Here is a 16,600-nt window from a genome sequence, read left to right as displayed (position 1 = left end):
ATTGTTACTAGAGTGATACCTTCAAAGTTTTGAGTTAATAAGCCAGACAGTTTTAAAGTAAGGGCATTCTGAGTGAGATACTATGTTTTTTAGAACTGTTGATACTTTTTTCCCCTACAGAAGGTTATCAAAGCAAAGTGTAGGGTAGAAATCAGAGGCAGGTCTGGTTGTTCCTGAAATCATGAATGTTTTGTTTCCGTGGGTGTAGTGGTACACCAGACAGCAGTTGTTTGAGTTGTGTTTAAGTGTAGCTGAGTTTGAGTTTGAGAGCATCAGATGTTAATGGTATGCTTCCTACACTATGAATCAGTTTTTTGTTAATTGAAAGCATTTTCTTGTCATGTATTGACAACAAAAAAAGAAAGGGCATTTAGGTGACCATTTTGGTTTGCTCAGCACCCACATTTTCTTCCTGTTTGGTACTAAAATATTATTGAGAAAGTTAGACCAACTTGAGTGTGGTTAATCGACCAAACGGTTTCTGAGCAGGAGCAGTTTGTGTGATGGACTGTTTCTCCAAACTGACTGAGTGAGGTTATGACTATAAACAGACTGAGTTTATGGCCAGTAGACACTCTTTAGGTGCAAACTAGCACTTCAGTTGATGCAGCAGTTCCTAAGAAGGCTTTGAAATGGTTTTCTGATATGTGCCTAGAAGTCACTACTGGAAGTTACCCTAAACTCAGAGAACACCAAACACATTTCATTTAATTGAAATTTCTTGAAGACTCAATAACTTCTGATTACTAATTTAAAGGAAGGCAGGCAATTGGAACAATAAACACAGAAGAAGTTTTTATTTCATTATGTTTAATCCTGATGTGGGTATTCTGAACAAAATACCCCAGTGGACACAAACTCTAGAAGATTATTTCTACAGTGACATTGTCATTGACAACTTGTTTCTACAGATCATTGATCCTTATGTTGAGGTAGAAATCATTGGCCTACCAGTGGACTGTTGCAAGGAACAGACGAGAGTCGTTGATGATAACGGTAAGGTTCTTTTTAATTACCAGTAGCAATTGTGTGTTGTCTGCTTCAGAATTATAATGTAGTGCCTTGTTTCTTATTGGTAGACATATTTTGATTGTGGGGGCACAATATATACGTCAGTCACACAGACTGAGAGTACGATGTGCAAGCGATCATCAGTAAAACATGGGGCTTGATTGTTGGATGTGCTGACTTGCTTTTACTACAGTGTCAAGAGAAGTCTGAGGCCCCAGGCTGAAACAGTTAACTGCTGTGCATTAAGTTTGTGCCAGCTTGGCACAAAAGGCATCCAGATGAATTATAATTAGGCTTGGCCAAAGACATTCTGTAAAAGCCATTTTATTCCATGCTCGTGTGGGGCTCTGCTACCTTAAAATGGGCTCCTCCCAAAACCAGTGCAACTCGCGTGGTTATCCTCTAGCATGTTCATGGCTGTGATATAAGTAAGAATCACCAAATGTGACTTTGTGTTTTGTGCTTTCTTTGCTGTTATTTTATCCCCAGGTCATTTTTTATCTGGTGTTTAATTTTCTTTCCCCTTCTAGGCTTCAATCCGGTGTGGGAGGAGACACTGACTTTCACCGTTCACATGCCTGAATTGGCTTTAGTTCGTTTCCTCGTCTGGGACCACGATCCTATTGGAAGGGACTTTGTCGGGCAGAGAACTGTGGCATTCAGCAGCCTGATGCCAGGTCGGTGCCTGGCGTTTTCAATTTTGGATTGGTTCCCTTCTTCCAGATTCTACAGCTGCTCTGCATGCTCAATAACTGGGACAGGCCACAGAACGAAAGATTTATGAGATTAATGCTCCTCTGGATTAGAGAAACCCAAAGCCATATGTTTTCAACGACCTTCAATAACCATGTGCAGCACTGCTTAGAATTAAAGCGATGTTATTACACGGGGAAGTGAAGACCGGAGGAGTACCCATGTCAAAGTGTGTGCTTGTCAGTTTTTAAAATGATATTGAAAGTAGAGCAGAAGAAAAACCTGCAGAAAGCTGCATTACAAAATCTGGCAACCAGGATCTCCCTGTTACTTGGTTCTTGAAAAGTGATGCTGGTGATGCCAGTTAAGGTGTTTGGCTTCATGACTGTATTGCTGTATCACTGTAGTGAAATCTGCTTTTAAAGTGTGTCCATATTTGTGTCTGCTACTGTTTAGGTCAGTTGAAAATGTTCTGTTGTGACCATCTCACACTGTGCACGTATTTATCTTGAATACATTTTGTCTTTTTCTGTCTGCAGGCTACCGGCATGTCTACTTAGAGGGAATGACAGAATCCTCAATCTTCGTCCATGTAACAGTCAATGACATCTATGGGAAGGTGAGTCTGCTTGTCTTTCCTCCTCTGTTTTCAAATGCTACCATATCTGAATAGGTCTCTGCTAATTTTTTTAAAACAAGTCATTGTTGAGCACGTTAAATTAGCCTTGGCCAGTTGCAAGCACATCTCTTTGGATTGTCTGATTAGGAATGGGTTAAAGAATCAGAGGCATTAGTCTCCAGTGCGAGGAACTATACTTAACTGCAAATGTCCTCTCTATCCAGTTAATATTTCAGAGCATGAGCTCGACTGAACTAGATAAGTGAAAAGCACATATGCAGAGCTACTGTATGTTTCACAGAATAGGAAAAATGGGCAGCTCCTGCCTAGGCAAACAGTCATATTCTAAGCCTGTTGAAAGTCTCTTATGTAATTAAAATGATGTGTCATTTTCTGTCTTAAAGTTATCCCAATGTACAGAACTGACAGGCTTGCTTGTTTTAAGTATTATGAGTTTAATCCATTAGTGGTCTCCTAGATATTATAGCCTCTAACAGATGAGGTAATTACATTGTTGTAACTTCTTGTTGTTTTCAGTGGAGCCCCCTAGTCCTCAATCCAAGCTATACTATAATGCACTTTCTAGGAGCCTCCAAGGTATTCTGTGTTGCATGCTGTCTGTGGGTGAGCCCTATACAGTGAACACTGAACCTGTTGTTTGCAGTTGCATGGATTGGTCCATGTTGTGCCTGTTGTGCTGGAGAAATGTTCTGTGTTTGAAAGATTTGGAATTAAATATAGCTCTGCCTTTAGCATTTGTATATGCACAGAAAACAACAGTAGGCATACTGTATTTTTAAGAACACTAGGATAAATTAAAAAGGGATTTTGAAAATTTTAAAAAGCTGGCCTAAAACAAAAACAACCACAAAGAAATTACAACAAAAAGGGAGGTAATTACTGAGTGTAAATAGCCAACAGGGGTAACAGTGACATCTGTAGGTGTGTTTGTGTATTTTTCCTGTTCTGAATGTAAATAGGTTTAGATTAACAATAAATGATAAATGTAACAGTCATGACAGTGCTAGGGGTTTTGGTGGTACTGGGACGTTTTTGGGGGATAACTGTATTTTAAGGAGATTGATTTTTGAGATCTCTGTTCATCATATTACTAAACAGCTGTACAGTACCTGCTGTATTTGGTTAATGTTCCCTGACTAATTGAGTGGGGTTAGATTAGATCATCCTAGATGAGAGAGGGAAAAAAAGGAAAGTGGAGAGAAGTGGGCGATATCTGTTGCTGAGCCAAAGCACACACTTCTGGTTTCAAAACTAGTAAAAGGACTGAAAAGAAACCCAGAGCCCAGATGCCTTAATTTTTATAAACCCTACCCTTATAAAATAGTTTCCTCTCCTCCTCCTCTAATGTTTGACCTTTGTCATAAAAAAGTAATATATAATCTCTTTACTGTACTATTGATTTCAGATTCAAAGAACTTTACTGGCATGCCCTATGAATTAGAGTGCTGCCAAAGCAGTGACTATTAGTACTATTACTTTTTGTCGTTGCGATTTTATTGTCTCTCAATGACATCGGCAAATATTAATCGACAATAAGATAACTCCATTGCAGGCACTGACAAGCTAATGTCCAGGAAACACAGCTTGATCAAACGTGATAAGGGTTGACCTGAATCTGTAGTATTTTTTAAAAGATCAATTTTGTAAAATAGAATTCTGAGAAAGGTCTTTCTTGGGTTTAAAAGAAACACAAGAGGACCGCTGGAACTCGCTGATTATGCTGTGTCCTTCTTAATGCAGACAGCTTTATGTGTCAAGTGATCATTTTGAGTATTAAAGCAGCAGTTGAAATTAATTGAGCTGCTAAAGAGGTAGTAATAAAAAAGGCATAATGTAGAATCTGTAGAAGAACCGAGACAGGGCTTTAGTTCTTGAAGAAGAAAGGGAAGTGAAGATGGAAGACAGGTCTTCATAATCAACCAGGAGCTGAAAAGTACCTGATAGGAAATATCTGCTGCTACTACTGTATATGTCAGTAATGTCAGAAATCCCGCCTGTGTCGATCTGTTTGTGATGTTTAGTATTTTACGGAATATAGGTCAAAGCACTGCATGCATCTTGTTTCGTAGTGTTTTTTTGTTTCATTGGTATTTCTGTCTTTTTAAGCTAATTAAGCTAGTGCAATTTAAAATCACTGCTTGAAGTAATTACGTTTAAGATTTGGATTTGTGTGTCACATTTGACAAAGAGATTAAATTAAGATTGAGGAACTACTCCGATGATTTCGCACAGCTTCACAAAGACAACTCAGAGGAGTTGTGGTGTGGGTGCGAGCACACACACGTTTATATATGTGTTGTGTTTTCTTTCACTGACTTACAGGGCCGTCAGCTACGGGGGATCAGAGGTCTTTTTAACAAGAACCCTAAGAACTGCTCTGTGGACACCAACTCCGGCTTGCAGATCCGGAAGCGCTCCATCAGTGATCACATCCTGCGCCGGACTGCCAGCGCTCCAGCAAAGGGCCGGAAGAAGACGAAAATGGGTTTCACTGAAGCTCAGCGCGAGAGGAAGGATAGCGAACCTGAGGCGCACTGCAAGGATGAGGCAGAGCCACATCAGCACAAGAGCGTACAGTCCCGGCCTGTGTCAATGCCTGTGGATAAGCTACTGCAAGGAGACCTGGGTTTGTCCGCTTGTGACAGTGGGAAAACCTCCATGGAAAAGGTTACAGAATCTGGTAAGCCTCCAAATGAAACCTTCATAGTACCAGCCCAGCCAAATGTATGTGTGCGCTTTTTGTATACCAGAGTTAGCAGCGGGCACCAGTTTATTACGCGTTCAGTTGGCCATGGTTTGTTGGTTTGCTTATGTTATAAAATAGTGTTGCGAAAAATAGAGGAGTAGAAAACAATGTACCAGGTTGTTTAGGTTTCAGGGACTGTGAACAATTAATATATGTGTAAATCTGTGTTGCTGCAAACTAGCAGTGAAGACTGCTTTCACACAGTGACTCTTTCTGTTCTGAATATTTTAACACCGCTTTGTTTTGTTTTGTTGTGTTTCTTTATAGTAGAAAACTGACTAGGATACCCCTGCAGGTAATCTAAAAAGCTTATTAAGGTTGCCTCATTCAGAACATCCTCTGCCAATATTACATCATACCCTTGATGTAATAAAATGTAATTTTTTTTGAATGGCTTCTTTTTTTCCCAGCCAGTTCTTTACATTGAATCATGTCCTGCAAAATCGATGTTTTAGGATTATTGTTCTACCTGCACAACCTCATACTTGATCCCCTTCACAGTCGTTGGTGGTGGCAGCATTCCATTCGTCTTTGTGTTGGATAAGCTTGTGGGTGGAACAGAGTGTTGCTTTATTACCTAAGAAATCAGCAGCCTTTAACCTTGCATTTGAAATATTTTAACAGGAATGAGATCTTCTGAGGTGTGCAGCACAGAAAGGCCTAGGTCTGCGTCTGTGGACCTTTTGATTGAAACTTCCCCAACTCTTCTGTCTGAAGATCAGCCAGTCTCCAGTAGAACCCCCAAGGAGCCATTTTTAAGGGCTAGTGACAAACCTGAAAGAGAGCAAATGTCTTACCTTGAAATTGGAGGGAATTTTCCAGAAGGATGTGATGAAAGCAGTGTTAGATCTCCCAACAGAAAATATGGACAAAAAACTATTATCCCAGAAACAGAACCTGGGCACCTGGAAGCTGAGATGGACAGAAAGGGCAGTAGTCCAGTATGTGTTCCCACAGAGTTAAGGAAGTCCATACCAGAGCCACTAAAGCTTGGTACAGACAACCATCAGGTTTCTTCTATTTCCCCCACTGACACACCATCTATTACCTGTGTGACAGAATCAGGCCACCTGCTGGATGACAGATCCATGCAGGACAGTACTATCTCCCAGCTCATTGATGCAGTTTCTCTGGACAACGGGAATGACACTCGTGGCTCCATCTCTGCATTGATAGATCAGTTTGACACTACAAATGACCAGAGCAACCTCACAGTCGTTTCAAGCATCCAGGGAGGTGGTGATCACGCGTGTAATTTAATGCCACATGTGTCAAACACAGTGATCTGGGAGCCTAGCACACCGCAGAAAGCAGTGGCATCTGATACGACCAATGGCGATGCTCTCCTGAATGTGATGTCTGACACCACATTGTTTTCCAGCCCAGAGACAACAGACCAGTCCATTTACACCATTCTCAATGAAGATTTTCTGTCTCCCGCATCTGTGTACAACCTCCGAGACCAAACAATCCGGAGCATGAGGATGAACTCAGAGCAGAGTACCCCTGTGGGCAGTTCATGCTCTTCCCCTGTTAAAATATTCACTCCAAACTTCAGTCAGGATGAGGACACTAGCTGGGGGGTGCAAAGGTGTTGCCATTCACTGGAGAGCGCAGTGTCTGACAAATACCATGTGTGTCCTGACTCTGTCTGTAGCAGCCTAATGGAAGTTGAGGTTAATGTTGATGATGACTCTCAGGACTTCACATTGACTTCACCTAATGCAACCAGTCAGTGGACAAGTCAGTACCCTTCTCCGTGCTTAGGATCACCGCGTGGCTGCCCTTCAAGCTCCAGTCCTCACCGAGGCACTTACTGTTTTCCAGACACCAGGACTGAGAACAGTTATGGAAATGTGTATCCAAAGGCTCGAGACCAAAGCAATTCCACTTCCCTGGTTAGCTACCCAATATTGGAAGGGATCAGAAATCAAAACGTGAATAGGTACCACCGTGACTATCCACGGGCAGAGCAGCTCACGGGCAGAAAAGCAAACTCCCCTCTTGAAGGGAGTCTGTATGAAGGGAGCTCGGATTGTTCCACGTCATGCCACTCCACACCTTTCCATGGTCCTGTCACTGCGAACACACAGCCTGAAGGGCTTCCAGTCCCTGGGAGGACTGGTGGTCACCTTTCCACGCACGCGGACCAAATACCCGCCGCACTGCACGCAGCCAGACACCCAAGTCCAAGTCCTGCCAAGTCGAAGAGCCTCGGCGATCTGACGTCCGAGGACATCTCTTGCAACTTTGAGAGCAAATACAAGTACATCAGCAGGAGCTTCGTCACCCCCCACACGAGGGAGCAGAAGAGCGTGGCCAGCCCCCCCAGCAGGCCTCAGTGCGCTGACCCTCTGACGGAGCAGCTGCGCAAGCTCGTGTCCTTCGAGCCCGGCGAGAGGAGCCGGCCCGTGCCCGCGGGCCCGCGGAGGGAGGATCCCGGCTCCCCGAAGATCCTGGCCCGAAAGCTGTCGTCCAGGAGCCAGAGCCGCGTGCGGCACATCGCCAGCCGCGCCAAGGAGAGGCAGGAGGCCAGCAGGCTGAAACTCCCCGGCAGCTGCAGCACGATGGGTGTAGTCCTGCGAAACAAACCCCCCGTGCAGAATCCCACCATTAACAGACACTCCACTGGCTCTTACATTGCAGGCTACCTAAACCACGTCACCGGCGCAGGCCTGGAGGACAGAGGTTTGCCTGAGGGGTCTTGCGCGTCATTGCATTATGGCTATAATGACCACTTTTATGCAGAGGATTCAGTACTGCAGGCAGATTCTGGGCACTCTTCTGAGCCCGAGATTTACTTTTTGCTTAGATTGTAAATTAATTGTAAAGCAAAAAAAAAAAAAAAAAAAAAACCCTTTGGTTTCTTTTACATTATCTTTTTGGACACCTTTTTTTGTATAAATACTGTTCATTCTTTTGAAAGTGTATTATATTTTAATAGAAATCTTAGTCTTCCTGATCACTAGATGTTATATGGTAGGCTGTGGTGTACATATTAGAACACAAGACTACTGTAATTTATAGCTATGAAGAATAACTGTGATAATATGCTAAAGCAAACTGCATGTAAACTCTTTCAAGTACTGAAAATAGCTGTCCATGTAATGCATGACTATGCACAGTCCTGGAAAATTTTCAGTCATGTGCATTTTGCACAGAACTCATTATTCCATGGGATGCAATATGAATTACTGCTCACTTTCTGTTAGTCAATCATTCCATGTTTTTAAACACTACTGCGTATTTTCAAGCAAAAAGGTTGAGTTAAACAATTTTATTTTTATAATTGCTTTGATACGGGCAGCAAAAAAATAAAATCATCTGGGATTGTTATTTTTGATGGGACATGAAAAATATCGGACAGCTCCAGTGGAATACAGAACCATCTGATTTTAATAGCAGACTATAAAAACCGCAATTTCTAAGTTAAATCTTCTCCAGAGAAAATATACTTTGTATGGCTTACTCAAACAGCCATGAAGTGCACATTTTCTTACCAATGCAATAAAATTCTCAAAACTGTGAAACGCAGTGTAAATGTGTTGTCCATACTGTATGTTCTCACTTCTCTCACTTTCAAACTGTGATTTTTAGAACCGCTTTAACACACCTGAGCCCATAATATTCTTTATTTAAAAATACAGCAAAATGTATTGTGCTATAAACCTGTAAAAGTCCAATGCATTACTCTCCACATTTTTAATTTTCTGCCCAGCAGCTTTACCACCTTGCAGCCGAAGCCTGTCCTTGATGGATCTCCGAATGTAAGCAAAGCTGGGCTGCTTAGAGCTGGGATAGAAGACCTCTAAGGAAAACCAAGTTCCTTCTGCTTGTGGTGTTGGTTGGCCAGTAGGTGGCGCTCTTCCCCGAAAACCAGAAATTTCCAAACCTAGGCCCCAGTATGGGGATCAAGAACACTTCTGTAGGAGGCACTGTGCTTAGGATGAGATGTTAACCTAGGGTCCCGATGAGTTGGTCATCAAAGACCTTATTTAAGAGAACAGTGGTGTAAGACCCTGATATATACAATAGGCTAAACTGACCCATCAAAAATTCCCCTTGATTGGTAAAGCAGTTTCTCACCTCATTCCCTGATCTACTAAACAGTGAGGCTGCCGGAGTTTGTCACCCAGGTGTCACCCAGACTGGTGGATGAACAGGGCTCCCTTCTATGCTCTATACAGATCCTGTGGCATGATGAGCTACATATTTGTAATTAAAACTTCAGCTACGTGTATGATCTATGTTTACAGAAGAATAACATAGTGCACTTTGCTCTAGCTGTGCAGTATGGAGTAGCATTTGGACTCTGAATTTAGACCTGGATGCTTATAGGTTTAAACTTGTGGGTCTTCTTGTGGCCCTGCTGTTGAGCCCTTGAGCAAAGTACTGTGCTCAGATTGCTTTAGTAAAATGTCCACTGGCTACAACAGACAGGCACTTTGGATAAAAGCATCAGTCAAATTAATAATACAAAGTAACCCTTAAATATTCTTTCCGTGCTGAAAAGTAAAGAAAAGAAACAACATTTCAGCTGAGGAGCCTTCTTCAGGTGAGTCAAAAATCGGTGGATCCACAGCTAGAAAGGTACATTTTTTGTTAACCTTTCAGCACGGACCTGTTCCTTTGCAGCCTACGCATGCTGACACAGCTGCTTACCCGAACGTCTTAAATTAATAATACTCTGCACATTTTTATAGGACACATATCACATGCTATTTTCTGCATTTGTTGCACAACACTGTATTACTATTGCAGAAAGAAAGACAGGCATGCTCTACATTCTGACTTCCTGTAATCGTTATGAAAGAAGATGCAAATATAAAAATAGGTATAATATATTCACAGGATCCTCTTAACTGTTTTCAGTGTCAGGCCTCAGTTATGCTAAACATTTGAAAGCTATGTAATGTGTGAATGTGTGGGCACAAAAAGCTATTGCATTTCATTCGGAGGTTTCAAATATGTGTCATACCAAAAAGAAGAACAAAAAGGTTTTATTTTAAATCCAGAGAGCAGACAAACTCCCTGTACCCCCAGAGATGTTGAAATTGCTTTGACGGATGCAAATGGAAATTAACATTTACTTTTAAGAAAGTGCAAAGCTCTTCAGCTAAGATTTCATCGATATTTACTTCGTCAGACTTTTAGAGAAAATAGCATGAAGTCCCTGTAGAGGTTACTTAACCTCACAATTGCTCACAACCTTATTTCCACTTCAGTTTGTTCATGATTATTGCTGCATTAACACATGGATTCCTCAGAAAATAGCAGTTAATTGCTTGTGAAAGATGTAGTAATGTCTCAAAGAGTAAACACCTGAGCACTTGTTTGTACAAAGCGTAAATAATTTCTGCACAACAGGTCTGCTGTGCTGTGTCTCAGATGTCAGGTGTGGAATTTTCTTTGATCCCACAGTTCAAACTTTTAAACCGAAAAGAACGTTTCGTCCAATTTACAATGTGCTAGCAAAATCACCGGAAACTAAAAAAGAGGTTTTTCAAAAATAAATAAAAAAATGGCAGATGAGGTTTGTTCTCTTATCCCCTCATGACTGTAGTCACAGATCTGCAAGTTCAGTTTTAACACAACTGTGTTTTCAGTTGTTTTTACTGAATTGTGATCAGTTCTCTTTGCTCTCAACTTTACCTGTATTCTTAGATATCCGTAATTGCTGTGGCTTACATAATGCATTATTTTTTAAAAAAATATATGTATATCAGTCAAATATGTGCCAGTTTAAAATCCCAACTTTTCCTTTCAGAATTGGGTTAATATCGGTTTGAAACAGTGATTTGAACTCTTTCTCCTGTTCCCAGCTCTCTCCTCAGCCCTTCATCGCTGACACATGCTTTGTGCGTGATCTCGTCATGAACAGTCACAGCCTGGGGCCACGAACAAGCCCCAGGGAGCCGAGGCACGAGCCCTAGCTAGCTGGGCCCATGTGCCCCTCCTTCAGTAGGTCGTTCACGAGAGTTTCTAGTATATAATTTTGTGAAACCCTTTGGGAGCCAATGGAGCATTATAAATGTTCTTCATTTTAAGTGTCTGGCTGGGGCAGAGAGGCAGAAGGATTGGTGCCACGCTCCCTTTCCTGCAGAAGAGTGTGCCCTCAGATGGCTTTGGTTATAATAACACCACTGTTGATCCTAGCCTGGCTCCCGACAGCTGAAGCCACAGAGTCCGTCTGTATGTTATGGGACAGCACTAATTTGCCAAGCCTCTTCCGAGATGGGGACATTGTTCTAGGAGGGTTGTTCCCCCTGTATGACCAGTTAATTGTGACGGAGGACTCATACAGAAACACCCCAGAATTGCCACACTGCATAAAGTAGGTGTTTCATATTTTATTATTAATACTTTCATATAGGTATATGAATTCTACTGAATTGAATTTTAATGTATTTAATGCAGATTGGCCAAAGCGTTTAACTGTGTGTTCAGTTTTTTAAATGTGTGAGAGAACTATCTTCATTAATCTTCAGAACAGAATGTTCAGTAAAACCACAGATACTCTTCTCTGCGTGAATTCACATAATGCATGACATTCTTCATAGGTGAGCATCTATGATGTGCCTCAATAAAAATACTAAAGAAGATATAGATTTAATTCCAGAAGTGCAGTATGGTTGTTTTATTTTTGTTTGTTTTTTCAGTTTAAAATACAGGTCTTTTCGCTGGGCTCAGGGGATGGTTTTTGCAATAGAAGAAATTAACCAGGACTCCAGTCTCCTCCCCAATATCAGACTTGGCTATAGGATACTCGACAGCTGTGGAAAACACCCCCTGGCTCTGAGAGGTGCCTTTTCGGCTCTCAGCAGACAGAGTAGTTTGAGTCCCGGCAACGTATGCACTGGATCTGGTGCGGTTCCTGTAATAATCGGGGACACATCCTCTACGCAGTCCATCATATTGTCGAAAACCCTGGGGCCCTTTCAAGTTCCACTGGTAAGACGCACAGGAATTGTGCATTGAGAATTATTCTAATACATTTACTGAACCTTGTTCTGCCTACTTTGGTATGATCACCACGCAGAAGTTCAAAATGAAATATTTCAAGATAACACTGAAGCTAAAGAAGAACCTACCCCCTCTGTTACCCTGCTTTCACAGTTCCAGTCTTGTTCTTTCAATCTGTTAATCAATGAGATAATTAACGTGTCATGCTCAAAATCATATAATTGTTTTTATCTTAATTTCTTATTTACAGGTCAGTTATTCTGCTTCTTGTGCTTGCCTGAGCAACAGGCGAGAGTATCCTAACTTTTTCAGGACAATACCCAGTGATTTTTATCAGGCGCGGACAATGGCGCAGATGGTCATGTATTTTGGATGGCCCTGGGTGGGAGCTATCGCTACCGACAATGACTATGGAATTTTAGGGATTCAGATGTTTGCGGAGCAGGTGAAAACCGCCGGAGTCTGCATTGCCTTTTTCGAGACGGTCTCTAAAGTTTTTCCCAAAAGAGATGCGGTGCGCATCGCAGAGGTTGTCAAAGCGTCGACGGCGAGAGTCATTATCGTCTTTGCTTTTTACACGGATGTGGAGGTGGTGTTTGAGGAGCTGGTGAAGCAAAACGTCACAGGCAGGCAGTTCATAGGGAGCGAGGGTTGGAGCACCAGCCCCACGATTTACAATAAGGACTTCTCCTCTCTTTCCCTGGGAGTTCTCGGTGTTGCTATCCGTCGGGCTCAGATTCCAGGGATGGAGAGCTTCCTTGTCAGTCTCCACCCCTCAAAATACCCTGGCAATCCATTTGTTAGGGAGCTCTGGGAAACATCTTTCCACTGCCGGTTAAATGGAGAAAATGCTACCACATTAGGGAACCTGCCTGCATGTAGTGGATCAGAAAACCTGGCTACTGTGAAAAACACTTTCACTGATGTGTCCCAGTTAAGAATTACCTATAATGTGTACAAAGCTGTATATGCAGTGGCACATGCATTGCACAACTTGCAGGCATGCAAAGATGGGAATGGACCCTTTGAAAACAACTCCTGTGGTGATATTTATAATTTGAAATCTGGACAGGTAATATATCTACTTATTTTTTGGCATGCACGTGTCTGATTCTCTTAAAAAAATGTTTTACAGTTACTTCAATTAGGACAATAGCTAAAAAAATATAGCTTTTATTGTATTTATTGGGGGAAAAAGCTACACTACAAAATCTATAGATATAACCTGTAACCTGAATTGCTTAAAATGAGATCCTCCTGCAGGGGAAGTAATCACCCTCTATATAAATATTTCTGAACAAATGAAATTAAACAAGTGTAAGTAAAAATACTGGGACAATGTTAAAAAGAAGTGGGCTATAAATAATTTAAAATTGGTAAGTTTGATGTGATGACTTGAAATTAATTTTATAACAGATAGATGAAAGATAAGGAGTAAGTAAAGTAAAACGTGTGGAACAATATTTGAAGTTTGCTGTTCTAATTTATATTAAGATGGTTGGACAGTCCAGGTTTTCAGATCCCAGGAAGATAATAACCTAGACACCTTCACATCGTGTTGAAATGTATTTGTGTGAATGATCTTCCCATTTTGTATTGCACAAAATAATTATTTCTCATGCTACATGAATATTTTTCATCTTTACTGTTTACCTTTCTGTACCAACCTGCTGAATCAGCCTTTTCATGGCAAAGACTAGGTAAATTCAGAATTTCAGAATTCAAAGCAAATATTGATGCTAGTGTGTGAAAATATGAGACATAAAGACTGAAGTTCACTGCTTAACATAATCAGCTTTCCTCACTGTTTTATTTCGTTCACAGCTTCTACATTATTTAAGTGAAGTTCAATTTACCAACAAACTTGGAGAAAATGTTCACTTTGAAGGGGGTGACAGTAAAGTTGTATATGATATAGTAAATTGGCAAAAGAGCCCAACAGGATCTATGGAGTATGTCACCATCGGGCGGGTTGATGGCTCTGACATTTTTATCAATGAGAAAGCCATTGTCTGGACCTCAGGGAAAAAAGAGGTAATAATCATCAGTTTCTAAAAAAGCTCAGTTACTCTCTGACTTTAGTATTCTGATTTCTTAAAACAACAAAGCCTACAGCATACACTCCAGAATATGGTGTTCCTACTGGGAAATGCCCATAAAATGCAAAATTTAGTAAGGGCTTTTTTTAAAATGTTTTTCTTTCATTTAGAGAATATACCTATTTCTTTCTTACTCACAGTTAACACCAGATAATTTACCAAAGCTAAGATTAAGCAGAAGCAAAATATTATTCCTTCATACGCCTAGATGTTGAAGTATCAAAAACACTTTAAGGTGTAGAGAGCGAATTTTGCACTGCAGCAGAAAGTCAAATAGAAAAGAGGGCCATAAAAATAAATGATACAGACTTTCTTCTGATAAAGTCTTCAGCACAATATTGTGTTGTATTAGTGCTTGCAAAGTGATGACAAGGCTGTATTCATGCGCTCTTTTATCTGTATTTAATTATATTGGTTTCTATAATGTAACCTACCAATTAAGTCATGTTGAATCATTCTCATTACAACTAGGTGTTGTTTGTAATGACATTACAGCTGCCGTGGCTCAAATAAAAATAACTTCATGTGGGTGTGTGGTTGCAGTTGAGCGATTGTTCATGCCTTCTTCTGTCGGTGTGCAGGTACCTGTGTCAATCTGCACAGAAGACTGTCCCCCAGGGACTAGGAAAGCTACCAGGAAAGGAGAGCCATCATGCTGCTTTGACTGCATTCTTTGTGCAGAAGGAGAACTAAGCAACACAACAAGTAAGGATATTAGCTTGCGGCTGTGCAGACTGGCAGGTTCATCTACAGGCTTGCAAATGCACAGTGCAGTGCATCTTTTCACCGTATGAATTTATTTTACAGATTCCCTACAGTGTGACAAATGTCCCTTGGAGTACTGGTCAAACGCCTACAGAAATGAGTGCATTCCTCGAGATGTTGAATTCCTGTCATTTGAAGACACAATGGGGATTACACTCACAACAGTTGCTTTATCTGGAGCCAGCATAACCTTGGCTGTGGCTATCATTTTCTTATATTATAAAAACACGCCAATTGTCAGAGCAAACAACTCCGAGCTTAGCTTCCTATTACTCTTCTCTTTAATGATGTGTTTCCTGTGCTCCCTGTGTTTCATTGGGAAACCTTCCATCTGGAGCTGTAAAATCCAGCACATAGCGTTTGGGGTCAGTTTTGTGCTCTGCATTTCATGTCTTCTTGTGAAAACTATTGTTGTGTTGATGGCTTTCCAAGCCACTCTCCCTGGAAATGATGTCATGAAATGGTTTGGGCCCACACAGCAGAGAAGCAGTGTCATAGTCTGCACCTTAATCCAGGTTCTCCAATGTGCTGTCTGGCTTTCAGTTAGCCCCCCTCTGCCAAATAAGAACACCAGCTACCAGAACTCAAAAATAATCTTAGAATGTGCAGTGGGGTCCATTGTAGCCTTTTGTTGTGTGCTGGGGTATATTGGTTTGCTAGCATGTCTCTGCTTCACGTTAGCTTTCTTGGCCCGAAATCTGCCAGACAATTTCAATGAAGGAAAATTCATTACATTCAGCATGCTTATATTCTGTGCTGTCTGGATCACCTTTATCCCAGCTTATATCAGCTCCCCTGGCAAATATACAGTAGCTGTAGAAATTTTTGCTATTTTGTCTTCCAGTTTTGGTCTCCTTGGGTGCATCTTTGCCCCCAAATGCTTTATTATTTTACTCAGACCAGAAAATAATACAAAAAAGTTTCTTATGGGAAGAGCATCTGCATAGAAATAAGTAGAACTATGTTTCTGACAGGGCCACTGTGCAACTCTATTGCTGGAGCTCGTCAAAGTGACATTCTAAGCACTTTTGCATGTGGTATGTGTTTTTTGTTTCTTTTCACTTATCCATAACATCCTGGTAAATATAATTAATAAGTTGTATGTAATGCATTAAATGCAAAATGATTGATTGATGCAGTGAATATTAAACAAAGATTAGCAAAACTGCATTGGATTCCAATATTTTGGCATTTCAATATTTTGCAAATAATCGCTGGGGTTTTGTACCTTCATATGGGAATATTCCATATAGGCTCATTAACATGAATCAGGTTTAGATGGTAAACTGTCCATTTCAGTAGGAAGCTACTAATCTGTGTATTCCTTAGAGCAGCAGTACAAACCTGCCAAAATGTATTTCAGTAAATTTGAAAGTGAAATGCCACACACTCTGTTTATTGCAATTTAAAACACATTTGAAGAAGGATTTCCTTTAATGTGGAAAAAAAAACTGTGTGGTTAAGAAATGCACAAAAATAATTTATTGATATAAATTATGTTATTGAACTTCACACACTCATTTATTATAATTTGTAAAACAAATACAAAAACATATACAGTGTGCTGTTTTGCACATTTTAAATGATTTAAATAAAATAAGCTTAAAAAAACCTATCATTGTTTCTTTGACATGAAAAAGATATCTGTTTTATCACTGCAAGTACATAACATCAAGCTAACTG

General features: G+C 40.8%; 2 protein-coding genes across 7 annotated transcripts in view; both read left to right on the top strand.

Moving 5' to 3' along the window:
- plch1 (phospholipase C, eta 1) overlaps positions 1–8,624 on the top strand; it is a 61,606-nt gene extending 52,982 nt beyond the window's left edge. For 3 of the 6 annotated variants that reach the window (XM_015360716.2, XM_015360719.2, XM_015360717.2), the window contains 6 exons: positions 912–996; positions 1,542–1,688; positions 2,244–2,323; positions 2,861–2,920; positions 4,667–5,024; positions 5,715–8,624. In XM_015360716.2, coding sequence (XP_015216202.2) covers positions 912–996; positions 1,542–1,688; positions 2,244–2,323; positions 2,861–2,920; positions 4,667–5,024; positions 5,715–7,909 — 2,925 coding nt within the window. In that variant the 3' untranslated portion in view covers positions 7,910–8,624. Of the gene's footprint in view, positions 1–911; positions 997–1,541; positions 1,689–2,243; positions 2,324–2,860; positions 2,921–4,666; positions 5,025–5,357; positions 5,386–5,714 lie in introns of all 6 variants that reach the window. The other 3 variants (XM_015360722.2, XM_015360721.2, XM_015360720.2) reach the window with 3 other exon arrangements.
- A 2,543-nt stretch (positions 8,625–11,167) lies between these two features.
- LOC102692634 (extracellular calcium-sensing receptor-like) lies at positions 11,168–16,297 on the top strand. The gene is made up of 6 exons (XM_015360723.2): positions 11,168–11,424; positions 11,750–12,041; positions 12,304–13,125; positions 13,878–14,087; positions 14,734–14,857; positions 14,960–16,297. The coding sequence occupies exons 1-6, from the start codon at positions 11,210–11,212 to the stop codon at positions 15,862–15,864; spliced, it is 2,568 nt and encodes an 855-aa protein (XP_015216209.1). The 5' UTR covers positions 11,168–11,209; the 3' UTR covers positions 15,865–16,297.
- Positions 16,298–16,600: the final 303 nt, after the last annotated feature.

The sequence above is a fragment of the Lepisosteus oculatus genome, chromosome 13, assembly GCF_040954835.1.
Source record: "Lepisosteus oculatus isolate fLepOcu1 chromosome 13, fLepOcu1.hap2, whole genome shotgun sequence".
NCBI lineage: Eukaryota > Metazoa > Chordata > Actinopteri > Semionotiformes > Lepisosteidae > Lepisosteus > Lepisosteus oculatus.
Note: the sequence above shows the minus strand (reverse complement) of the source record. Positions and strands in the feature narration are given on the sequence as shown.